Source organism: Labeo rohita, chromosome 12, assembly GCF_022985175.1.
Source record: "Labeo rohita strain BAU-BD-2019 chromosome 12, IGBB_LRoh.1.0, whole genome shotgun sequence".
NCBI classification, from domain to species: domain Eukaryota; kingdom Metazoa; phylum Chordata; class Actinopteri; order Cypriniformes; family Cyprinidae; genus Labeo; species Labeo rohita.
This window is the reverse complement of record NC_066880.1, coordinates 11,625,937-11,652,838: the sequence shown is the minus strand read 5'-3', so window position 1 is coordinate 11,652,838 and position 26,902 is coordinate 11,625,937. Positions and strand designations below refer to the sequence as shown.

At 37.0% G+C, this 26,902-nt stretch overlaps 1 protein-coding gene across 1 annotated transcript in view; it reads right to left on the bottom strand.

Moving 5' to 3' along the window:
• atrnl1b (attractin-like 1b) overlaps positions 1-26,902 on the bottom strand; it is a 118,064-nt gene that overhangs the window by 23,857 nt on the left and 67,305 nt on the right. Inside the window, exons 25-26 of the mRNA XM_051124431.1 lie at positions 26,754-26,815; positions 17,845-17,923 (exon numbers count right to left, since the gene is read on the bottom strand). Coding sequence (XP_050980388.1) covers positions 17,845-17,923; positions 26,754-26,815 — 141 coding nt within the window. The remainder of the gene's footprint in view (positions 1-17,844; positions 17,924-26,753; positions 26,816-26,902) is intronic.

The window sequence follows — 26,902 nt, the reverse complement described above, 5'->3', positions numbered from 1 at the left end:
TGGAATGACATGAAGAAACAGAATAACTGAAACAGACTAAATCCAGAAGAACTGTGGCAACATCTCCAAGATTTTTCAAGTAACCTACCTGCAAAGCTACCTGAAATACTATGCACAAGTGCACACAGGGCAAAAGCTGCTTTAAACGCAAAGGATGGTCACATCAAATGCTTATTTATTTTAGTTAATAGAAGTTCATTGATAAAGAAAATCTATTTATGACATTGTTTTTGACAGCATCCTCATTTTATGTGCCTAACTGCCTAAAAATTTTAACAGTACTGTAGCTTTGTAGGTATAGGTCTCTTAAAGCATCTTGGAGATATTGCCACAGTTCTTCTGGATTTAGTCTGTCTCCGTTTTTGCTGTTTCTTAAGAAAGACTGGATTGAATGATGGAGAGATCAGATCTCTGTTTGCACAAGGAGTCTGACAACAGCCTGTGCTCCATACAAAAATCTCACTGGATTATTATAATTAATGGCAAAATGAATGTTTAGAAATGTAACAACAGACTGACTTTAAACCATTTTTTAGCTGATGAAAATACTAGTGGCCTAAGACTTTTGCACAGTACTGTATATATATATATATATATATATATATATACACACACACACACACACACACACACACACACACACACACACACACACACACACACACATATATATATATATATATATATATCTATCTATCTCGCAATTCTGACTTTATAACTCACAACTGAGAGTTTATATCAGGCAATACCTTTACATTTTTTATTCAGTTGCGGAAACTGACTTCCATACATAAGACGTCAAAAACTTTTACAGACTCTAAAGGCACAAAAGACTAATAAAATATGAGTTTAAATTGAGTTTTTTTTTTCCAAAGCAATTGCATGAACTTTCAAAAAGAATAAATTTCTTTATAATTTAAAAAATGCAAACCAGCATGAATGCTGTAAATGGTCATCTTAAAGAGAAAAAAACTGTTTATGTAACTTAATAAATAGCAGTACTTCACTACAAAAAGAAAATGTAAAATGGGAACACTAGTGCATGCCTTTAAATGCCTTGATTATAGCACTCAAAAGTGACTGATGGATAAAAGGAGGCAAACTAAGCTGCTTTGCACCCAATGAACTGAAGTGAACATTCAGTTATTATGTACACGCTGTGTACTACTCAACTATCTGCAAGCTTTCCACATGCTAGCTAATCTTCAAACAATGGCAACACGTATCATCACAGAGTTCCATGGATCAATGCATTCAAGATCATGAATCTTCAACGACTGCAACAGATCCTTAAAACTCATTCAGATAAATGAGTATGAAAATCAAGCATCTATACTGAACAATATGTAATTTGCCAATTAAAATACATCATCTGACATATGCAACAAAAACAGATTATATGGATAAGGCTTCCTGTAGCACAAATAGTGGAAACTGCACTAACAACAACAAGGTCATGGGTCTGCTTTCCAGGAAAAGCACAAACTGATAACTTAAATTCAATGTAAGCTGCTTTGGATAAAAGCATCTGGCGAATGTGATATTGAAATATCAACAGTCTCTCAGAAAGGCATTCAGATTAATAATTGGGCCAGTAACATCATGTCACCAAACACATACATCAGGGCTTTATTACGAATCTCTGAAAGTCAGTTCAACCTCAGAAAACAGAACAAACTTATTCCTGTGTCCATGACAAACATAAAATACAAGAAGGTGGCGACGTCCTTGACGGTGTACATATCAGGCCGACAGCGCTGTCTCTGTGGGGGTGTCTATTCGGCACTGACACAAAGAGGTCTCTTCAATGACTTCCGCTCAAATGGGCCCTGATGGCACCACGGTAATTAATCACTCATTATCTTTTCTATTAATCACCACTTGAGGACTGTTATGGCTGATCCCACCGCGACCACATTTATAATGAAATTATCAAAGCTGAGCACACTGCTCACGTCAGGGCTTCTCTTGACAATACAATCTGATCATCTCCGCAAAACGTGAGTGACACCAACCCATGTAACTAAATGTGCGTGTGGATTAAAAAAAGAGATACTGGTGAAGTAAGCTAGTTGAAAAGTAAAGTGAACTGTCTATGGCACAACAAACTAAACATATTCAGAATAGTTTCCAATTCCATCCAGGAGAGAAATTTCAGTATTCAAATCAGTTTATATAGTGCACTATATACACTGCCTTGCAAAAGTATTCATACCCCTTCATTTTTTTTCACATTTTATGTTGCTGCCTTATGTTAAACTGTGTTTTCCACATCAGTCTACGCTCCATACACCATAATAACAAAGCAAAAACAGAATTGTCATAACTGAAATTATTAAAAAAAAATATATATAAAAAAAATGAAATAAGTACATTGCATAAGTATTCATACCCTTAACTCATTAGTTATATGAAGCGCCTTTACAGCCTTAAGGCTTTTCGTGTATGATGCGACAAGCTTTGCACATCTGCATTTGGCAATCATCTGCCATTCTTCTGCTCACCTCCTCAACTCTCAAGCTCTGTCAGCTTGGATGGGCTAGATGGACATTTTCAGGTTTCTCCAGAAATATTTGATTGGGTTTAAATCCAGGTTCTGGCTGGGACACTCAATGACATTCAGAGTTGTCTATAAGCCACTCTTGTTGTGTGCTTGGGGTCACTGTCCTGTTGGAAAGTGAACCTTCTGCCCAGTCTGAGGTTCTGAATGCTCTGGACAAGGTTTATCTCAATATTTTGGTGCACTGAGCTTTTACACTGCATGAGGCTGCTACCACCCCACTTGACTTTTGGGATGGTACTGTGCAGGTGATGAACAGTGCCTGGTTTCCTCCATACATGATGCTTGGAATGAGGTTCATCAGACCACAGAATCTTTAGGTGCTTTTTCAAATTCCAAGTGTGTTTTCATTCTCTTCACTGAGGAAAGAACGGAGTTCTGCCAAAACCACCATAAAGCCAAAATTGGTGGAGTGCTGCAGAGATGTTTGTCCTTCTCTAAGTTTCTCCTATCTCCATATATGATCATGGAGCTCAACTAAAGTGACCATCAGCTTCTTGGTCACCACTCTAACCAAAGCTCTTCTCAATCAAATGGTCAGTTTGGCCAGAAGCTCAGCTTTAGGAAGAGTCCTAGTTGTTTCAAACTTCTTCCATTATGAATAACGGAGACTACATGCTTCTGTAAACCTTCAATTCAACTCTTCTCTAGATATGTGGCTTGATGCAATCCTGTTTCTGAGGCTCTACAGGCAGTTTTTTGACCTCCATGCTTTGGTTTTGGTAAAAAGTAGTTAAACATAAAGCAGCAACATAAAAAATGTAAAAAAAAAATGAAGGGGTATGAATACTTTCGCAAGGCACTGTATGAAGTGAAGCCATTTTGTAGTGATGAGCAAATTTTGAGTAAATATCCTGGTACTCTCATGAGTGTGCGTAGAAGAAGTGTTGAATAAAGTTGTTATTTTAGCTTTCTTTGTATACAAAAATTATTCTCGCAGCTTCATAAAATTAAGAATGAACCACTGATGTAGCATGGACTATTTTAACAATGTCCTTACTACCTTTCTAGGCCTTGAATGTGTCAGTTGCACTTCTGTCTATGCAGGATCAGAAAGCTCTTGGATTTCATCAAAAGTATCTTAATACGTGTTCCAAAAATGAACGAAGGTCATGAAACGAAGGAATGAAATGAAGGTCTTACGGGTTTGGAACAACATGAGGGTGAGTAATTAATGAAATAATTTTCATTTTTGGGTAAACTAACCCTTTAACTCATTCATAGGTCATAAAAAACAAAACATTAAATATAGCAAGCTATAGCAAGCTAAGTGCCAGGAAAATGCAGAATGTTTATCTTTCTTAGATTAATGACTTAAAGAGGTAACAATTTATAACTCAGAATATTGTACACAAGGCAAAAATGTTAAAATGAACAGTAATAAAAAATAAATAGCTCATGTGTGTTTATTAATGCTGACGCGGTTTAAATTTCTCTAATATTGTAAATTATCATGAATTATTAGCAAACAAAAAAAAAGGGTACTACATATTGGTAACACATAAGGTCTCATTTGTTAACTACATTAGTCAACACGAATTACAATAAACACCACTACATTAAGTAAGTTAATCTGTTAACAATAATTAATGCTCTAAACTAACATTTGTAACAATTGTATTTTTATTAACAAACATTAGCGATGATTAATAAATGATTAAAAAATATTAGCTAATGCATTAATGTTATAAAACAAGATTTAATTGTAAAGTGCTACCAAAGTAAGTTTAGTATAAAATAAAAAAGTAAGTTAAAAAATGAAAACAAGGGGGAAATAAAATACTCAAAGGCGTTAATTCTGCCTGTCAAGCTGGTTGATATCACTGTGAAGCTGCGCTCTCATCAAACACAGATGACATTTCCACAAGAACGGCCTCATTTTGCGGGTGAAACTTCCACATATTTACGAGTCCATTAATTATATCTTCATTTAAATACTGACTTTAAAGTATTTGCTATCCTTCATCCCCCCCTTTTGTGCATGTATGCGTGAGAGAGAAAGCAAGCAAATGCTAGGAAAGGAACTGAGAAAATAAAATGACGAAGCATGATAGAGAGAGAGCAAAAGTGAGACGGCGTTAGCGAGCATGGCAGAAAGGGAGAGAGCTGTGGCATGCTCTCATTTGTGCTAATAGATCTTCTCTCGGAAAACAGCCTGGCTTTGTTGACAGCCAAAAAGCACCATCTGCAATTTATCCATCTCTCTCCATCACCTGCTATTACTCATCAGGCCCACTGCCTTTACTACATCAGCGGCATCTCCATAACAATTATGCAAGACAAAGCCAGTCCATCAGAGAGACATACATAGATGCATCCATGTCCCGCATCCTCAAACTACGGTACATCTGCAGTGCTGTTGTGTGACAAAAAAAAAAAAAAAAACAGATTTTAATCGAGACCTATAACCCCTTAGAATTGCAATGGTTTACTCTGCCCTAGAAAACAAGCTCAAAGTTGAAAAGCACGCACACACACCAACTTGTAGGGTCTTAGACTAGAGTTAAGGTCAAACTTATTTTATTATTCTTTGAAATGCTCTTAAAACCTTGCCCCAGGGCAGTACTGCGAAAACCTCACTGATGTGAAATTGAGATTGATTGTTCATTGATTTTACTGTAGGCTTCATGTTAAACCCTGCTGAAATCCCTGCTTTATAGCATTAGGACTTTCCTGTTAGACATTAAACAAAGGCTAAAACTCTCAAAGCCATTTTGGACAAAAATACAAAAATTTAATGGAATGATTTTCCGTTCCCGAAAATGAAAAACCAATACAGGCTTGATGAAACACTTCAGAAATATAAAATGACCACCATTCACAGTTAAGGGTAAGGGGTTTAAAACATCTAGTTAAAATTAATTTCCTTTTAAAACTAACAACTGAACTAAGGAATAAATATTGTAAATATTCATCCACCTGTGTATAATGTCTGATTAAACCAAAAAGACAGATATATATATATATATATATATAGCTGTAAGCAGAGATTACCGGGGTTCAAACGCATTTAAGCACATATGAAAAAACACATTATATAGCAAGCCTGTAACCACCTAAATCAATTATTTAAAAAAGAATTTTTGGCAAATCCAGGCAATTTATCATAGAAATATTATTTAATATTAGTTAAAAACATGTTAACTATAAATTGCAATTAATTGCAATTATGTACTCAATCAACTTTCAGAGATTTTGACTACCAAAGGCATGTTGGTGCTTAACTTGCAAACACTATCTAAAAATGTTAACAAATTATTCACTGGAGAAATTATGTAAATTAAGCAACTCACAAACCAGCAAATTAATTACAGCTGATCATAACTGGAAATGAGGTCTTGAACCAAGCAGGGCAAATTTGCCCTGACAAATGACACAGAAAGAAAAGTTTTCTCACTGAGAACAAAAATACCCAGTAAAAATGACTTGTCACAGCATTCTGCAAAACATGAATGCACCCACTGATCTTATGGGGAAAAAAAAACAAAAAACACTCAATCCTGGAAAGTCTCACAGCCGGTCATTTTTTACCCTGTTTAAGAGTACAATTAAGGTAATCCACTCAGAATCACTTCTGCATTGACCCATCTGGTCCATTTCTTCCTGAGGAAAATCAATGACCCGATTAGCTCTTTAGAACAAGGATTATGAAATTGGTTTCATTGGTTATTCCACACAAAGACTTCTGATTGACTACTCAAAGGACATGTCACTCTGACTGGCTTGAAATTGAATTTGACATTGATCTGTTAGTGTTACCCAGTATGTAGATCAGGGGCGTTCAATTATGGTCAGCTGGTGACTGGTTGTTCATTCTGAAACAGGTTTGGAGGGAACTCAAAACTGCATTTTATGTTACATTGTTGCTAAAATTTAAATTAGTGCAATTATTTATTGTGCAAAATATATAACTACACATACCCAAACATACTTTATTATAATAAATAAATAACAACATGTTAGTCAGCACCAAAATATTCTTCACTGTTTAAAGGGACAGTTAACCCAGTAATTAAAACCCTGTCATTAAATACTCACCCTCATGTTGTTAAAAACCTTTCTGACCCTGCATAGACAGAAAAGCAACTGCCACATTTAAGGCCCAGAAAGGTAGTAAGGATGTTGTTAAAATAGTCCATGTGATATCAGTAGTTCAACTTTAATTTTCTAAAGCTGTGAGAATACTGTTTATGCACAAAGACAAAAATAACCACTTTATTTAACAATTTCTTTTCTTCAGTGTCAGTCTTTGACACGTGCTCACGAGAGTACAACAACGCATGGATTTCATCAAAAATGATGTTTGTGCTCCAAAAATGAACGGCCTTAAACAAGAAGTCTACTTACAAACCAAAGATTCACATATAATGTACTCACCCCCTTGTCATCCAAGATGTTCATGTCTTCTTTTCATTTCAGCATTTTTCTCCATATAATGGACTGCTATGGTGCCCCAATTTTGAGCTTCCAAAATGCAGTTTAAATGCGGCTTCAAATGATCCCAAATGCGGTTGTAAATGATCCCAGCTGAGGAAGAAGGGTCTTATCTAGTGAAACGATCGGTTATTTTCATTAAAATAAAAAAAACAATTTAAATACTTTTTAATCTCAAACGCCCGTCGTGCCTTTCTCTCCCTGAACTCTGTGTATTCTGACTCAAGACAGTTATGGTATGTCGAAAAACTCCAATCATATTTTCTCCCTCAACTTCAAAAATCATTTCAAAATCATCCTACATCGCTGCAGAAGTACCGACACAGTCTTTGCAAAGTGAACATGCAAAGAAGATCAAACACCCTTAACAAAAAAGGTAAAACAGCGATATAAGATGATTTTGAAGTTGAGGGAGAACATGAGATGGGAGTTTTTCGAACTGTCATGAACCGGAAAAAAAAAACAGTGCAGGGAAAGTAAGACAAGATGAGCATCTGGCATTAAAAAGTATATAAATTGTATTATTTTTATTAAATTAACCGAGGTGGAAAGATGGAAAGAAATAATTTAAAAATTATTATTAAATTGTTACACTAGATAAAACCCTTCTTTCTTGGCTGGGATCATTTACGCCCGCATTTGGGATCATTTGAAGCTGTATTTAAACTGCATTTTGGAGATTATGCTGAAATGTTTTCCTGAAAAAACAATTTCTTTACAACTGAAGAAAGAAAGACATGAACATCTTGGATGACAAGGGGGTGAGTACATTATATGGGAATCTTTGTTTTGGAAGTAGACTTCTCCTTTAAGGGTTTGGAAAGACATGAGGGTGAATAATTAATGACAGAATTTTCATTTTTGGGTAAACTATCCCTAAAAGTGAGCAAGCACATAGAGAAGTTTGAATAAAAAAGTGGGTATTGTAGTATAACAGCCTCTCTTAAGAAAAACAGAAAATGGGGTGCAGATGGGAGAAAAACAACCTGAATGTTTTCGAAATTGCTGTAAATGACAGTGTTTTCAGCTGCAGGTGATCCCTAAAAGAAGCTAGATTAGAATACGCTTTTAGACTCATAGAAAAAAAAACAGAATAATATCTGTTTAGCACAGTGGTCCGATTAACTAGGAAGCAGTTCTGCAATCTGATAACCTACTAGAATACAGCAGCAATTACTTTCCTCTCTGAAAAGATAGAGAGAACTTCAGGAAATGTGCAACCAACTGTTGCTGTATATCAGATATCATGATGACCCCTTGTTAAATATTATTAACTTCTCCCTCTCTCTAGGACATGACCCTTCAAATGGGCAGTTTGTACTTCCCACAGAATTTTGGCTTTTACTCATTGAGCACCTCAATGCATCTTTCCACCTCGGAAACACCCGGGCTACAGAATATCCTCTCTAGACGCAGGAATGTTAGTTCATGCATTCATAACTTTGAGACCTGATTATTGTAATGCACTTCTGGCTGGATGCCCGATTGTCTCCATAAATAAACTGCAGTTTGTTTAAAACACTGCAGCTGGAGTTCTATAACCAGGTCCAGAAAATATGATCATACCAGTCCAATATATTTTCATTGCTGCACTGGTTACTTTAAAAGCTCTCAGACAGCCTTCTTATTCATCTTCAAGCCCAGATCTGCCATGATATCTTTTTTTATCAGTCATTATAATCATTACAATTATTAACTATGTCACTAGATTGCATCAGTTGGAACAAAGTAAATCAATCAAACTGCAATTATAAGCATAAATACCAACACAGAACACCGTGATGCACAAATTGAATAATAACACAACAGAATTACAATCAGTTGCATCATATTATAGGTCACAAAAGCCTCATTCTCACCGTAAAAGCAACAATAATTAAAATTTAATACTGTTTTTGTTTTTCATTCTGACCTAAATTTGACTTTTTTGCATTGGGAAACATTCAGTTTACCTCAAAGAAGCAAACAAAAGGCTGGAAGAAAGGTAGCATGACCTTCTTTGACTGGACCAAGTGAACCACATTTGCCGAAGCATTGAGCAAATATTTGGGATTCATTTCCAGATCACTGATACGCAAGTGTTTGCTTTGAAATCGCCAGACTCTGCACTGCATTGATCCATTACTTCAGAGCGCACTACTGCATCTCTCTGAGCAATGCATGTATCATTTGCACACATCGGTTTGTGTGAACATGTGATTTAACGAACTCTCTGTGAGTCCCACGGCTGAACTTGAAAAGTGAGGGCGAGTATTTGTCATAGACTAAAGGTTCCCTTGTGAGCGTGTGATGAATGAAGTGGAAGCAGAGCCTCTGTGTTCAGAGTCACAAATGGTTGCGGCCGTTTGCAAGGCTCTCATTATGGGCAGAAACATTTTTTTTTTTTTTTTTTTTCAGACCGATCAGAGCTGCTTTTCTGCAAGGCTGGAGAAGGAGCTGATGCATCCGTGCCATCCTGATCCTCTCTCTCTCTCTCTCTCTCTCTCTCGCTCTCTCTCCCCCTCTCCCTCTCTCTCTCTCCCCCTCTCCCTCTCTCTGCATAATGTGTCCTTTCCTGACCAATTTGTGTCAAGCAGGATTTTACTTCATTCATTAAGCTAAGTAATAAGGCTGTGTTTAATTATAGCGTAGTTGAGGATGTCTAGCTTTTAAAATATCAATAATTTAAAGCCAATTGTTATATCATTGACATGCTTAATATCTATATCCCACCCAACAATCATTAATGAATGATCATCACTAAAAGCCATTGGAAAGTCAACATTAGATAGAATACAGCTGTCATCCTCAGTTTCTCTGTTACTTAAACCCACATCTTGGGCTGTAAGCCAGCCAGACTGGTTTTATATTGGGGCTGATACTATGACCTTTAATTAATATTAAAGAGGATAAAACTCTCGGTTCCCTTTGCCTGAAGTTTGCTGATGCCCTTGAAAGAGAAACATTCTTTATAACACATGGCCCTATCGCAGAGATAAAAAGTTTTATCATAACTTCTCCATTTTTCATAATAATGGATACTCCCAGAAAAACCAAAGCATGTACTCAGCAGGCCTGGAATATAATACTGACTATATAAATTTTCCTGTCTATAGCAGGCTAAAATAGATGTGGTTATCAACAGTCTCTACCAAGCCACATAATTAGTCTGATTTGATGACTTTTATATAAAATATAAAATAAAATATTTGTTATTATTAGAAATATTTCATATTTTGACATTTTAATAGTTATTATAATATTAAATACATCATTATATATTTAACACATAACAGTCTACAATAAGGTTCATTAGTTAACATTAGTAACCTACATTAGTTAACATGAACTAAGAATGTGTTTGTTAACATTAGTTAACACACTGTGAACTAAGAGGAACAAACAATGAATACCTGTATTTTTATTAACTAGCATTAACAAAGATTAATATAAATATATATATGTATACACACACACACACTTCTATAGTTTTTATACTGACAAAACAATATTGTCTATCCCCTAACCCAACCATTTTACTGATTTTGCTGTACTTTGTATCAAATAAATGGTCCTGGACCACAAAACCAGTCATAAGGGTAAATTTTTTGAAATTGAGATTTATACAGCTGTCCATTTTAAGCTTTTTATTGATGTATGGTTTGTTAGGATAGGACAATATTTGGGCAAGATACAACAATTTTAAAATCTGGAATCTGAGGGTGCAAAAAAAAAATAAAATAAAATAAAATAAATAATAATAATAATAATAATAAAACCTTCAAAGTTGTCCAAATGAAGTTAGCAACGCAAATAACTAATCAAAAAAAAAAATCATAAGTTTTGATATATATTTATGGTAGGAACTTTACTAAATACTAATGGAACATGTTCTTTTTTAATATCTTAATGATTTTTTCCAGAAAAAAAAAAAATAAAAAATTTTGACCCATACAATTGTCGGCTATTGTTACAAATATATCCATGACTGGTTTTGTGGTCCAGGCTCATATTTATATATAGATATGAATATATAATGTGTATATTTTATATTGTTATAAATGGAGTTAAAAAACAGAAAAAAAGTCAAAAAGAAGGGAAAAACGGTAAGGGGAGGGGACAAAGGGAAATAATAAAAGGTGGAAAAAACACAGTGGGGAAAACAGGAAAAAAAAAAGAAAAAAAGATGGAGGGATATAACATCAGTACTTGATACTGCCTTTTTTCTCAAACGAAGGTGACATTGATAAGCAAAGCCCCAGGCGGCTCCTTCAATATTTCACCAAATGTTGCACACAAACATTGTTGTTTGATGTTGATGTTTGATGTTCCTCATGATGGTCAGGCTGCATTTGTGACTTGCTTCTAACAGAAAATGTGCCTAAATCGTACTACCCTGAATCCCATCCAAAAACATTCACTCATCTCCTAAAAAAAAAACAGTTGAAAAAAAGTACCTACATTTCTTATTATTACTAACAAAATAAGACATGCAATCACTATGTTAGACAAAAGGTAATATGTTTTAGTGTTTAATGGTATTTTAAAGGGGTCATCGGATGCCCATTTTCCACAAGTTGATATGATTCTTTAGGGTCTTAATGAAAAGTCTATAATATACTTTGGTTAAAAATTCTCAATGGTTGTGTAAAACAACACCCTTTTTACCTTGTCAAAATCAACTCTACAAAAATCATCTCATTCTGGTTGAGGCTGCCTTAAATGTTAATGAGCTCTGATCGCCCCGCCCCTCTCTTCTCTCTGTGGAAAGACGAGCCTGTTTACTTTAGCCGCATTTAGCCACGTTTAGCCACTAAACTTGCTAACTAGTACTTTATTAGGAAAGGCGATGGCAAAGATTCATAAAAACATACTTATACTCACTTCTGCTGTAAGTGAAGCTGGATCATGAATGATTTGCGTGAACATAGACAGATATATGTAGATTGGGAGGCGCATTCCCTTCACAAACAAACGTAATCCACTGCATCTTCAGTGGCTCAGATGTCGGGAGTAAATGACGACCACTATGTTCATTATTACATCCAGCAACACAACACCTCAATCGCTCAATCAGAGATATTCTTGTCTAACTTACATCCCTGCTCCGGCATCCAAACAAAAGAGGTCTGACTGTTACAGCTGATCTGTAAAACACTCATGTCAATCAACTATCGTGGGAGCGGCCTCTGCAGGTGTGACGCCACACCGACAGGTATCTGAGAATGGCTCGATTTGAAAAAGGGAACATTATTTTTACAGATGAATTAAAAACCACTGCATGGATTTTTATCATTATAGGGTAGATTTGTACATACACTACCAACACACATTAATGTTCAAACAACATGTAAAAGTGAACTTAGCATCCGATGACCCCTTTAAGTAAGTTTTACTCCACAGGCTTCTCCACCCAGCATTACACAACTGCATTAAAAACAACTGTATTGCAACAAGAATGTGCATTTCAAGCAATGCTGTTCAACTGAATCGCGTTTTTGCGCATGCTGTATGACATTGCACTGTGAAATGTCAATGCCCCCGCTGTCTGTTTTACAGAAGTCATTCCTCCTGCTCTACACTGACATTTAGTGCTGATGTCTGTCATCTGTCCTCCTGAAATGGTACAGAGCCACTCCAGCACCTATGCACAGTGCAAAAAGCATAGTTTGTCCCAATGTCCGGCATTTGAAACAATCATCAAATCTGCACGTTCACAAATCAGCCTCGTTTAACCAAGACAAGAGTCAACAAACATCATCTTCCTAACCATTCGCAGTTTCGTCTGAATCGATTAAAACATCCAATTGCCAAAAATGATTATGTGATAGAGCACAGCAGATGCATGTAACCTTCATTATAAGTATATTTGCTTCTCTTCAGGCACTCAGAACTGAATTGGATGAGACTGCATGTTAGACGAAATTCAATAACTCGGGACGACACGGTTTCATTATTCTTAATCACCCCTGTTCCGTCTTGTTCATTTAATTTTTCATTTCGGCATGGGGTTTGCAGTCATTGGTCCGAACAGTGGGAGAGTTTTTTTTTTTTTCAATAAGACGAATCATAAAACATGAGGGCGGACGAGGGCGATGCCCATAGCTGAACCTGTTTGTGTTGCTCATTGGAGAGCAGAGATAAGACTGTTTAATTGCACTTTTTGTAATCTTCCCTCCCACTGTCTAATTTCTAGCTTTAAGAAAACCAGGCTGTTGATATATTATTCTCCAAAAAGGCAAGATAAATATTTCATCCGCAAAGACAACAGATGCCTTGTTTTCAAAAGATCGATCTGTTGTATCAAACAGCACAGCGATAATCTGAGGCAAAGAGCTATGAATGTTGCAACCTCAATGAAAAATCAAAAGTTAAGGGATATTTCACACACTGACAGAAATGATAATTATCTACACAAATGCAAACCTACCCACAGGTGCATAAGACAACGGCATAAGTGACTCTACCTATGTAATGTTCCAGTGCGGTAAATGCAAAACACCATTATCAAGCCCTCTGGCATCAGACGACGGTTCTCTAATGCACCTGCTCAGCATAATCACTTAACATCAGGGCTAAACACACACACACAGACTAATGCCATACCATCACTGTGATGAATCAAATCAGAGACATGGAACACACTTCTTCCTCCACTAAACATAAGCTAGGATACATTTTTCAGATCTGTCAAACTAAGGCTTGATTTGAAATTGTCATACCGCTATCTCACACTATGTGGTTTCACAAGGCCAATTTGTCTTGGAAGACAATGGCCAAACCACACTCTGCTGGAAGGTAGTAGCTTTGAGCATCTTAAAAGGATTGTTCACCCAAAAATGAAAATTCTGTCATTAATTACTCACCCTTATGTTGTTCCAAACCTGTAAGACCTTCATTCATCTTCAGAACACAAATTAAGATATTTTTGATGAAATCCAAAAGCTTTCTGGCCCTGCATAGACAGCAATGCAACTCGCATGCTGAAAGCCCAGAAAGGCAGTAAGGACATTGTTAAAATATTTAATGTGACCTGAAGTAGAAGTCCACTTCCAGAACAAAAATGTACAGATAATGTACTCACCCCTTTGTCATCCAAGGTGTTCATGTCTTTCTTTCTTCAGTCGAAAGAAATTATGTTTTTTGAAGAAAACATTTCAGCATTTTTCTCCATATAGTGGACTTCTATGGTGCCCCAAGTTTGAACTGCCAAAATGCAGCTTAAATCCGGCTTCAAACGATCCCAAATGCGGATGTAAACAATAACGAAACGATCGGTTATTATTATAAAAATAATACAATTTATATACTTTTTAATGCAGTGATGTAGGATGATTTTGAAATAATTTTTGAAGATAAGAGAGAAAATACGATTGGAGTTTTTCGACATACCCTAACTGTCTTGAGCCAGAATACACATTTGGGATCATTTGAAGCCGCACTTAAACTGCATTCAAAGTTCAAACTCAGGGCACCATAGCAGTCCATTATACAGAGAAAAATCCTTAAATGTTTTCCTCAAAAAACAATTTCTTTATGACTGAAAAAGGATGACAAGGGGGTGAGTACATTATCTGTAAATTTTTGTTCTGGAAGTGGATTTCGCCTTTAATTTTATGAAGCTACAAGTACACTTTTTGTGTGCAAAGAAAACAAAAATGTCAAAAATAAAGGTCAAAAATATTTTAATTTGTGTTTCAAAGATGAACGAAGGTCTTATGGGTCTGGAACGAATATGAAGTCTGTACTATATGAAGTAGGGCTGCCCCCTTATAGTCGACTAAATGTTAGTCGAAAAGAAAAGGCTTGATCGACCAAAAGTTTATTACTCACTTAGTCGCAGAAAAAAAAAGAAAGTGTGAGTGTTAATGGCTGGTTTATGTGGTACTACATCAGGTAGGACATCCAAACACTCACCTATCATTCACCGACCTCAAATATGGCTTTTCATCTGAATGATGTACGTAGTAGTAACTTTACATGGTCGCTCAATCTAATGTTAATCTTGAAAAATGTGCGCTGTTGAAGTGTCTGTGCAGAGTATGGAAGCTGAACAGCAGCACGCTTAAAATACTCAGTCATTTTTGGTCATACATATAAAAGTAATACATCTTTCAAATCTGTAAAGACTCTACATTTATTTGTGTGCGCTAACAACAACAACGAAATGTTGCGCTTTTGTAAAATAAAGCAAACAGGATCTGCTTTCTGCTGTCTGGGTCTCTGTGAACCTGAGTGCGAAACTTCAGAAATCTGTGTATACTTGCCTTTACAGACATAAAAAATATATCTATACAAAATGAAATGCTCACGGAATTGAGCTACTTTAACACTGTTGCTGTGGGCTGTTTTTCCATGTCTGCGGGTTGAAGCGACCCCAAAAATGTAATATTTAGCCCCTGGAATGCTAAGTTTACCGGGGGACCTCCCTCAAAATGTGATTGGGCTACTTTTGGGTTAGTTTTGAGTAGCAAATGGGCGTGTTTGGTTGTGAGAACCTGGCAACCCTGCCGCTAAGGGACCAGACAGGTCATCAATACAGAACAGCAATAGAAATGCTGAAAATTCTCCTGCAAAGAAACATGGGTAAAATATTAAGCTATGCAATTATTTACATTCATTTCAAAGTATTATCTGACCCAAGTGACCACCACAGTATGCGCCTTAATATAAATAACTGAAAATATAGGCAGAGGAAGACACAGCTGGAATTCTGTGTTCTAAATGTCATGCAGACTAAATGACCAACCATGACATAAACAGAAAAAATGTTATTGAGAAATAGAAAGATACATAAGAAAAATGCCACAAATTTACGCATTACAGATTTATATATAATAAAAAGATTTTTAATGATTGTATATATTCTATTTTTAATGTTATTTTTAAAATTATTAAAATTATCATTTATATATAATAAAAAAAAAACAAATAAATGCTGTTTTGAGCTTTCTAGTATCAAATGGCTTGAAAAAAAATAAAAATAAAAAATAAAATATCACAGTTTTCACAAACATATTAAACAGCACCTGAGCAATAAATCAGTATATATTTGAATAATTTCTGGCCATGTGATTTTGAAGACTGCAGTAATGGCTGCTGAAAATACACTATTGCTATCACAAGAATAAATTACCTTTTAAATTGTATGAAAATATTTTTAAACTCTAATATATTTTGCCTTGGTGGGCATAAGTGACTTCTTTTAAAAACATAAGAAAAATACTTTATTATCTGTTTCTCTGCACACACGCGCATATGTGTGTGTGCGTGTGTGTGTGTGAGAGAGAGAGAGAGAGAGAGAGAGAGAGCAAGAGAGGGAGAGAGAGAATTACATACTGTAATCTCTTAAATACAATAAATTTAGTTTGAGAGATCAAATAATCACATGATGCATGAGGTTAAGCACTAATTGGATGGTTTTAACCAGATTTACAAGCACTGTGCTTCAACACAAAAGACTTTGGAGCTAAAGCTAAAACCCAAATAAGGCAAATGCGACTGTGCAAATATCCAGGCAGATGACAATGAGACGTTCTCTAGAATTTTCCGGGAAACGACGCACTGAAGGAAATCAAAGGCAAGCACTCTGATTTGTGTTGAGCACTGCTGCTTTTTAGATATTCCCTTGTTTGATCTCTCAGCTAAAATCAGTGCAGTGGAGAACATTTGCATAATGGAAGTTATAAACATGTCCTCTGCTTTCAACTCATGTCTTTCAATAAGTCAGTCAGGACAAAAGGCGTTCAAAGCAGAGGTCGCGGGGCAGGACAGCTTCTTCCTTTACGAAGCTGCAGTTCAAAATGGCAATAAATGACCGCTATTCGCATGCCTCTGAATGCAAAGGAAGTGCTCTGAAAAATCCCTGTTAGTTCCATTTCTGTCTCCGCCTCGCGCTGCCAAGGCGAAAATCAAAAACGTGACCTTGTCAAATGATTGGTGCCAAAATGAACCGCACGTCATTCGGGCTCTTTCTTGATCAAGACAAAACGGAAGGAGAAAATACATTTTCAGAAGCAATTATATTTCTGGAGCGCCTCCTCAAACTTTTCAATCATTTTAAATTAAAAGATAAAAGCTTTTTTGAGAGTACTTGAGGGCAGAAACAAACAGATAATCTGAACCTGTGGAGTGCAGCTCTGCAGTGAGCTGAATGCTAATGGTGGAAGCCCATCTGCCCCCATCACGCATTATTGGATTTAATTCTTTAGATGAATACAGCTTTGGATCGTGGCGATCATAACTCTTGTTTATTTCCATACATCAATTAGGAGAGAAGCAAAAGAGATCAACCTCCCTGATTATCAATGTCAATTCTGTCCACTAAAATGCAATAAACGCGGACACTACTACACTGGCTAATCATTCTCGGGAATTTCTTATAATAACTTTTGGGACTATAAATGGACTCATTATCCAAAAGCCAGACCCTGAAACCAATCGTCTGCAATTTTGCCACCATAAAATGAAGGAAGACAGAAGAAATAGTCAAAGTATGGCATCTCTCTCCTCGATGTGCAGACATCTGCTGTGCTTATCGTTCAGTCTGCTATAAACTGCATTAGATAACTCTTGTCAGTTGTAATTGGCTCATAAGGGCCCCTAATTAGGAAGATGGGCATGTTTGTAAGCACTGGACTCTGCAGAGCTGTTTCATGTGGCTGACAAGTTTACATGTACTTCTCAGAGTATCTAATCAAATTCCATGGGAAGGGAAAAAAAAAAAAAAAAACAATCACAAAACGAAAAAGCAGAACAGATTTCCCACAGTGTAAAGTCAAACGATATATCAAACAAGTGAATTAATCAGCAGATATTTGGTTATTCTTGTTATGAGAAGCGCTTTATATTTTGCATGTTTTGTGACATACCTCTCGTCGTCTGGAGGCCCAACAGGTCTGTTTGATCTTCCACACCACTGCAGCTACCAGCAACAGCGACAGAAAACAGCTGTAGGATAAAGAAAACATGGGATCGAAACATTAAACGTGATGTAGAAATTTCAGATATATCAATAAATCACTAGGGATGGTCAAATCGCCTATTCCTCCTAATTACTATCCTGTGTATAATTTCTGGCAACACTGTCATAGACACAACTGGAAGACAGCTGAAATGGATGATGACATGGCTGAAAAAATTACTGTTTGTTATTATACTTTTGCATTATTGACCGTCTATTTTCCTGTTTGACACTTCAAAGCTGCTTTGACACAATCTGAATTGTATAAAGCGCTATATAAATAAAGGTGACTTGACTACTAACATACAATTGCCATTAATAAAACACAACTTCATGTTTCTTTAATGCCTCTTGTCTCTCAGCTCATATGTCTTCACTTGCAAGTGCTAAAAAGAAGCTTTGCACTATGAGCAAGAATGGCCCAGTGACAGATTTATGTTCATGCCATTCAGCAGATGGCAAATATAAACAATACCACTGAAAAAAAAAACATTTTCAAAAACAACAGCTTGTGAAACTATTGTTTAGTAATTAAAAAAAATATATGATTTAGTAAGAACATTTCTTAATTTGCATTTTCAGCAAGCTTATCAAGTTTATTCCAACAATGCAATTGCCATGGTTCATTTGGAGTTTTGGTTGCTGGGAAACAAAGATTTTAATTTGCTAGCATGTTGGGATACATCAATGATGTCTACAGTGACTTGCAAAAGTATTCATACCATTTCCATTCCATATACCATAAAGACAAAGCACAAAACAGGTTTGTAACAACTTTGCATAAGTATTCATACCCTTTTCTGGGACACTTGAAATTTAGCTCAGTAGCACTCATATTGCTTGTAGATGTTACTACACTTCAAGCAGAGTTTCATTTTGAGTACAGAAATGGCAAATTCATTTGAATGTGTATGATTTGGAAAGGCACATACCACTCAGAAAAGGTCTTAACAGCTGAAAATGAAAATCAGAGCAAAAACCAAGCCCTGATGTCAAAATAACTGCCTGCAGAGCTCAGAAACAGGCTTGAGTAAAGGTACAGTTCTGGGGAAGAGTTCAGAAAAAAATTATGCTGCACTGAAGGTTCACAGAAGCATGTACCCTCCATTATCTATAATGGAAGATGCTTGGAACAACTAGGACTCTTCCCAGAACTGGCTTCCTGGCCAAACTGAGCAAATGATCAATTCCAGCAATTCCAAGTATCATATTTGAAGAAAACCAAGCACTGCTCATCACCTGCAAAGTACCATCCCAAAAATAAAGTGTGCTGGAAGCAGCCAATCAAATGCAATCAAATATTTCTGGAGAAACCTGAAAATGTCTGCCAGCCCCCCATCTAAGCTGACAGAGCTTGAGAGGTGAAGAGGTGAGGTGAAGAATGGCAGATACATGCCAACTGCAGATGTACAAAACTTGTTGCATCATACCCAAAAACACTTGAGGCTGTAAAGGTGCTTCAACTGGAGTTAGGGGTATGAATGCTTATGCAATGTACTAATTTCAGTGTTTTATTTTTTTTATATATAAATTTGCAAAGTTGTCAAATATCTTTTTTTTTTTTTTTTTTTTTGCTTTCTCATTATGGTGTATGGAATGTAAACTGATGTGGGGAAAAAGTAATTTAAAGCAGTTTAACATAAGGCTGCAACATAAAACATGAAAGAAATGAAGGGGTAGGAATACTTTTGCAAAGCACTGTATATGATTAAAGCAGTTTAATACTCTATATTGCTAGTTAATAGCCACCACTAATGTATATCTAGATCAGTTGTTTGAGTTGACAAATCCCTCCTGTAAAACAAAAACAAAAAACAATAGAAACCACCACAGAAATTCTAATGGTTTCCACTACAAATATCATTACAAACCATCCAAAAATGGTTTTCTGTAATGTGTTTTAAGACATATTCCATTAGGATTTGGTTGTTTTAACAAGCCATCAATAGAACCAGTGGAAACCCACAGGGTCCATTACAGTTTCCATTAAAACCAAAATAAGTCCTATTATAACCAGTAAAACAATTACAAATTTTGTGATGGTTTCCCCAGCAGGGAAGACTGTTTTGACTAATATTAAAAAACTTGGTTTTAAACCATTGCTTTGTCGCATCTTGTTAAAGTTTTTATAGTGCATCCACACTCAGTACAAAATGATCCCACTTCAAAAGAGTAAAGTAAATGGATAAAACATAAATGTCAACACATTCCTAAAAACCCGCAGAAGGCCTTCCAGTGGTCAAGCTGAGAAATCTGATCTTTTCAGTCAAGTGTTATGGTCCGCCAATGTGTTTCAAAAGGCAGATCTTAAAACTGCGTAGACAGCGAAGTCCTGAATTGTAGGGAAATTGCTTTTGCTGACTGTATTTACGGAGATATACGAGCATTCGTAAACATCTGCGTGTGAAATTAATTCATGGTTCACACAGATGAAAAAAAGACGTGGAGAAAAAAAAAATAAAGAATGATGAAATCCTTTTAATGCTTTCAAACGCACGCCATCTTCGCTTCGTTTGAAGATAATGGCAAATTGGAGACGAATGGGAAAGAGAGAAACTTGAATGGCTCGATTAAGTAGCAGCGCGGGAGAAATCCCCCTTCAGATCGAAGCCTTTCATCCGGTGCATTGCAGGCAGTAAACAGGACTTAATCCCCTCCGCGGTTCCACCTGGAATCCGAATTAATACGAAAAATAAAGCAATTAAAGGTTCTCGCCCCTCGTGTGGCGGTACATGTGGCGGCTTGAGCAAATACGTGAGAAGGCATCCAGGGAACATTCAAAGCAGAAGACAGTATGAAAGGTCTGGAATGAGCTGTGGGAGAAAGAACTGAAATCCAACTGCTAAACAATGATAAAAGGTGTATTCTTAGTTAAATAAACACTTGCACTGAACAAACAAACCACTCCATCGACTTGGAGAAGGCTTTTTTCCCCATTTGCAGGAAAGAAAAGATCCAGAGCAACAAACTGATGATTAAACTCTGGACTAAAGTCTTATTTAGATAATTAGCAGCAATTAGGTAGATAAGCAGCCTTGTATTGACCCGTTTCTGAAGTCACTTTAGAAGTTGTAGGTGTTATTCCAAAGATCTGCATTTCTTCTTCATCTAGTGCAATCCAAATGTTCTGAAACATTGACATTAGACTTTAAATAACAGAATACAAAAATGGACAATGGACAACTAAGAAAAGGAACTAGGAGATACAAACGATGCGATGAAGGTGACAAACATTCCCCTTAGGCCTGTGACATCAACAAGACCATACAAGACAAAAATGTCACTGTCATCCCCCTGATGATTTCATTTCCCGCCAATTGGGCGAGCATTTTTAGCCTTCCTGGCATCCCTGACCGTCTCATTACAGCGAGAGTAGAACCTAAAGGACGATCGTATGGCATCGTATCACTCCTTTCAGAATCGATGTTAGACAAACTCGTAGTCAAATCACTCCGCGTTACAGTTTGCTGACTCACTGAGCTCCATGTAAATGAGCAAATGTCTGGGAAATGAAATCATTTGAAGGACGTTTTTGGTGATTTCGCAGACATGGACTTCAAGAAGAACGTCCCCATCTCATTTGAATGAAGCAATATAAGTGCAGAATGGATAAAAAGAGACAGTTACAGCAAACCTTGGAGGGGAAGTACTTGTGCCAAAACCTGAAGACTGAACAGCATGTGCTAGATATTAAATAAAAGCAAATGGATTGCAGGAATTGAACCAAATGCATTATCTTGCATTTAACAAAGAGACTGTTAAAAAGCCATTCACGGGGTGGAAATGCATTTCGCTGTTCCTCATGTTAACCGCTCTAATTTCAGGTTGCACACTGACAGGTTCTTAACCAGCCATATAGTTCTGACACACCCCTGCAGAGTCCTTTTTATAGGAACGGTCATTTTTTAGATTATAATAACTAGAATTATATTAAAAGAAACGGCATACATCGGGTTTGTATGTTAGGTGGTATCTGTGGCAGTCTGCGTCTATTTCCACTTTTAATTTGTTGTATTTCAGCGATGCGGTTCATAATTCAGGGGCAGATGTGAGGGTAGATATATCCTGTCAGCGACCATCTCTCTAGCTGTACTGGTAATGGAACAGAATCTGCCCCAGGCTAGTCTTGATTCCAGCTGTCATGAGTTTGGCTATCTGACTTAGTGGGAAAAAAAGCACAAATCACATTGATGAAATCAGGAAAACGCTCATTTGAGGAAAACACTTGACTGACAGAACTAAATCCTGCCTAGCGCTACCCTCCCATGCAACAATGCCTATATATTTGTTTGTTTTTAAAAGAGTGGCAAGTTTGGGGTTAGTAATTTGCATGAAAATTGCAGGCTGATTGGGAGATGCTTGCAGGGAAGGTACCGCATGTTGCTGAAGGAAGTTCTGATAAATATTTCCATTCACCCTGCCATGTATCTGTATAAGCTGCCCAACTCCTGCTGCAGAAAAAAACCCTCAAACCATGACATTTACTCCTCCGCCTTTCACTGACTTCTTTATGCACTTGGCCTTCAGTTTTTCCTCAGTCTGATGCCAAACAAAATGTTTCGCATCAGACCCAAATAAATTAAACTTGCTCTTATCACTAAAGTGAACTTTGGACCAGTTTTTCTCTCTCCACACAAAAGTGAGTTTAGCCTTGATTCTTTCTGCTGATGAGAGGCTTGGATACTCCAGAGTACATTTTCAATCCGTTTCTTACCCTGTTCAGCACTGAACAGGCTAGCAATTCCAGCTGCAGTGCTGAACCGATTTCCCACTGAGAGTCTCTGCATTATCCTGTCTTGTCGTGCATTTGTCTTATGTGGATGACCAGCCTTTTTGGGGGGACTTGAATGAATTAGTGTCATTATAAACCTACAATATTCGAGAAATCACAGATTTGGGATGACCAACTTCTCTTGCAATGGCTGAAAGGGTCATCTGGCCTTTATCTGGACAACTTGCTCTGGACAACAGTCCGCCATCTTGCAATCTCAATAAAAATTGGAGGAATGCTGCCAGTTAAATAGGATTTGTCATATAATTAAAGAAATTAGTACTAGGTGCCAGATTAACACCAATAACATGGAGGTATCTGAAAGTGTTCTATAATTTTGATTAGTTCTTTTTCAAAATTTAAGTGTTTATTTAAAATTTAAATTTCTCATTTAAGTTTTTTATACTGTGCCTTAGCATACAATTAATTTATGAAATATGCTTAAAAAACCCTTCTACTCCTGTTAGGATAACTTCATATAGGACTAAGCAGTGACCTTGGAAATGATTTAGGAAATGATAGGTTGTTATTTAACTTTCATCATCAAACTTTTGGAAGGTAGTGTACTTGGGGGTGATTACTACTACGGATGAACGCTAAAAAAAAAAAAAAAAAAATAAATAAATAAAAATCATTGTTTGACAGTTTATCCTATTTGACAGCTGTACCACACCTTGTCATGGCACATTTTCCACAGCAATTCACCAGGTTACAAGAAGTAATCTGGCAACTACACAACCACTGAAGCATTTAAAATCAACTGTATGCTTCTTCTCACCTATTGCTTTTAGATGTCAAGGGAATGCGTGCTGAAGCCGGTGCAATTTCCTGTATGATGTGCATCATACACACAACAGCATGTGAACCTCCCAGATGACAGAACGTTTTTTAACGCCTGACAGTTTCTCATTCACCTCAAAAAACTGTTCTGTCTTCACTTATATTTGAATAAACAATGCTGGTGAACAGAGGCTTTTGAAGGTGCTTCTGAGGGTAGGTTTGAATTTAGCAGATTGCTAGAATGAAATGCCAAGCTTCTATTCCAAACATTTCCATAAAGTAACGGATAAATGGAAGTCTGCTTGTGCTGCAAATGTTGATGACTCCACACACTAAGGCAAGCTTGAAGTTAACTAGTTAAACTGATTGCCCAGACAGTCAGAAACAAGCGAGCTGTATAACATGACTCTTTAGAGCACAAGTTGACCCCATGTCGGAGTGCATCAGCATTTGACACCAGCTTCCAGAGGGGCTGTCTAATCCAGGACAATGATCTGAATTCAGGACAAGCACCAGAGGGTGCGGCAGCACCAAAAGACTGACCATTCGGAAAGAAAAAGACGCCCTTTACAACCAAATCTAATAAGACATAATGGGAACAGGTGTGCATTTAATGACAAATCAAGAAATTGCACAGGAATGAACAAATCTGGATGACAGATCTACCTTGTGGCAATGACACCTCATACAGATGAGGGGGTAGAGCAGTTTTGCATGAAGCACTGTGTGGTTGACACCGAGTTGTTTACAACACCGACAGTTCATTTTCAGTTGTGTTTTGTCTCATCTTGTGCAGCCAAAACCAAAAATGCTGTCATTGTTTCCTCACCCTTAATTTGCCCCACTCCCATATGAATTCATTTCTGCTGTGCTTCTCAAAAGAAATTCTGAAGGAAGTGCTGGTTGTATTTTTTTTTTTCCAAGAAAAGCACTGGTTGTATGCACTTACAATTAAAAGGTGCTGAAAGTTCCAAAAAAAAGTTCCAAAAAAGACCTAAAAGCATCATTAATGTGGTCCACAGGACTTTATTCTGAAGTCATATGTTGGCTTTATGTATCTAAAGTTTAAGTTTGAGTATCAAACTTAGACTGAAGTCATTACTTCTTATTTAAGTTTTGTGAACAGAATCAAAAAATGTATTGAAAATATTTGAATCTCAACAAGAATTTGTTCCCAAATCAGACACCGTTACGTAATGTAGTCCCAAAACGAGCTAGGCTGGATCTCAAGATTTTCAGTGAATTTTAATTTCACTCTACTTGGGTATTACATTTCTTTAAAAGACTTGGAATATAAACAGGTAAACAGTCACACTTACCATCGCTCTGAGAAAATTGTCAGGCGAAATCCAGTCATTTCAGTAGAAATCCCCACAATCTGGAATTTTGTGTGAGGGCAAAGTTGGTGATGCAAATTTACAGCGTTGATCAACAAAGTGACTTCTACGCAAGTGATGCTTAATACAATCCAAGAGATTTCTCCACTTTCAAGTATTTTTGTAGCTTCATAACATTGCGGTTGAACCACTGATGTCACATGGATTATTTTTAAAGGGTCCTATTTTGCTCTTTTACAAAATCTTGATTTTTTGGGGAGTGTAAACAAACACGCTTTCAGGCTTGGTGGTTTGAAAAACATTATTTTTCACATAATCTACATTATTACAATACATTTCTCCCAGTCTGGCACAAATGGCTCAAATAGTTCCAAGTTTGTTGAAGGCCCGGCCGAAAAACGAAATGTGCTGTGATTGGTTAGCTGTCCCACTGCGTTGCAATTGTCGAACAGCTAAGACCAGTGGTTCTCAATCCTGGTCCTGGGGGTCCACTGCTCTGCACATTTTGCATGTCTCCCTTATTTAACACACCTGACTGAGATCATCAGCTCATTAGTTCAGTTCATGGATCTCTCCCTAATGAGCTGATGATCTCAATCAGGTGCGTTAAATAAGGGAGACACGCAAAATGTGCAGAGCAGTGGACCTCCAGGACCAGGATTGAGAACCACTAGCTTAGACGGTGTTTCAGTACTGCCACTCCCCATACCAAAGTAGCAAGTTCCATGTACAACTGTTAGCGCAAGCTAGATTAAAGTGATTCTTACATTTTAAATATGGATATTTTTCTTATAAAAACACATCAATTCGCTACAGCAGGCCTTTATTGACCCCCTGGAGCTGTGTGAGGTGCTTTTTTATTATGGATGGATGCACTTATTATTGGACTTGTTTTGGACTGATGAAGAGAAACACTTATCTATGCTGTTCTAAACCTTGGGAGTGCCAGGATAATTTTTAATATAACTCCAATTGCATTCGTCTGAAAGAAGTCATATACACCTAGGATGCACGGAGGGTAAGCAAATAATAAGCTACAGTAGTGTTGAGTCCTATTGTCAGCCTGCCAGATCGTCCATACATGATATTATCGCGCTTATCGAGGCCACCGGAGTCGACTGTGGCCACTCTAGTCAATGCTTGTGTTTATACCAGTGGCACCTCTGCGGCGCATTGCGGCTCTGACGATGGCACTCTAGTCAATGATTGTGTGTATACCCACCGCACTGCGACTCGTTGAGCCTCTAAGAAGCTGCTTTCCACACTGCACCGTTAAAGTTAAGCTAGTCCCTACCCACCCCCCAACCATTCGAATTTCCGTGGACGGGATTTATTTTAATGATATTCTAATGAGCCGTGTTGTGACGTCATAACATATGGGCCATAAAATGTTTCTGCTGCATTGCTATCTATGCTCTCGGAATTCATAAAAAAATATCTTAATTTATGTTCCGAAAATGAACAAAGATATTTCGGGTTTGGAACGACATTAATTAATTAATTAATTAATTAATTAATTAATGACAGAATTTTAATTTTTGGGTGAACTATCTCTTTAATGAACTGCTACAATTTTACAATGGACCTTTTTCTTACGACATTTCGCCAATCTGACTGCAATTCTAAGTTTATTCCATCAGATCAATTAGGAGTTTAGTTATATTTGGTAGCGTAAGCAAGAAGGTAGAGCTGAAGGACATTAAAAGCAATTAGGTCTCACTTCCTCTTGGCCTAAAGAGCTTTTTCAGCAATGACTCATGAATCCAAAGGGAAAAGGCATGAGACACATCATGTGCTGAGGAATCCAACCCAGACAGGCTGTCGATAAATACACTGGTGTAACAGCTGAAAGATGCTGTCGCGATCAACTTCTGTGTTACATCACTGCTTTGAAATGGCGGAGAGAACAAAGAAGGCACAAGCACTCACCTGAAAAACGTCACAAAGAACTGCACCAGGTCCATAATGCTGTTGTGCTGAGAGAAGGCGATCTGTAAGGGGACAAAAGCAAAAGTGAGATAAATGATGGGGTGACAGGATACCAAAAAACAGCTCTTTACATGAAAAGATGATGAAGA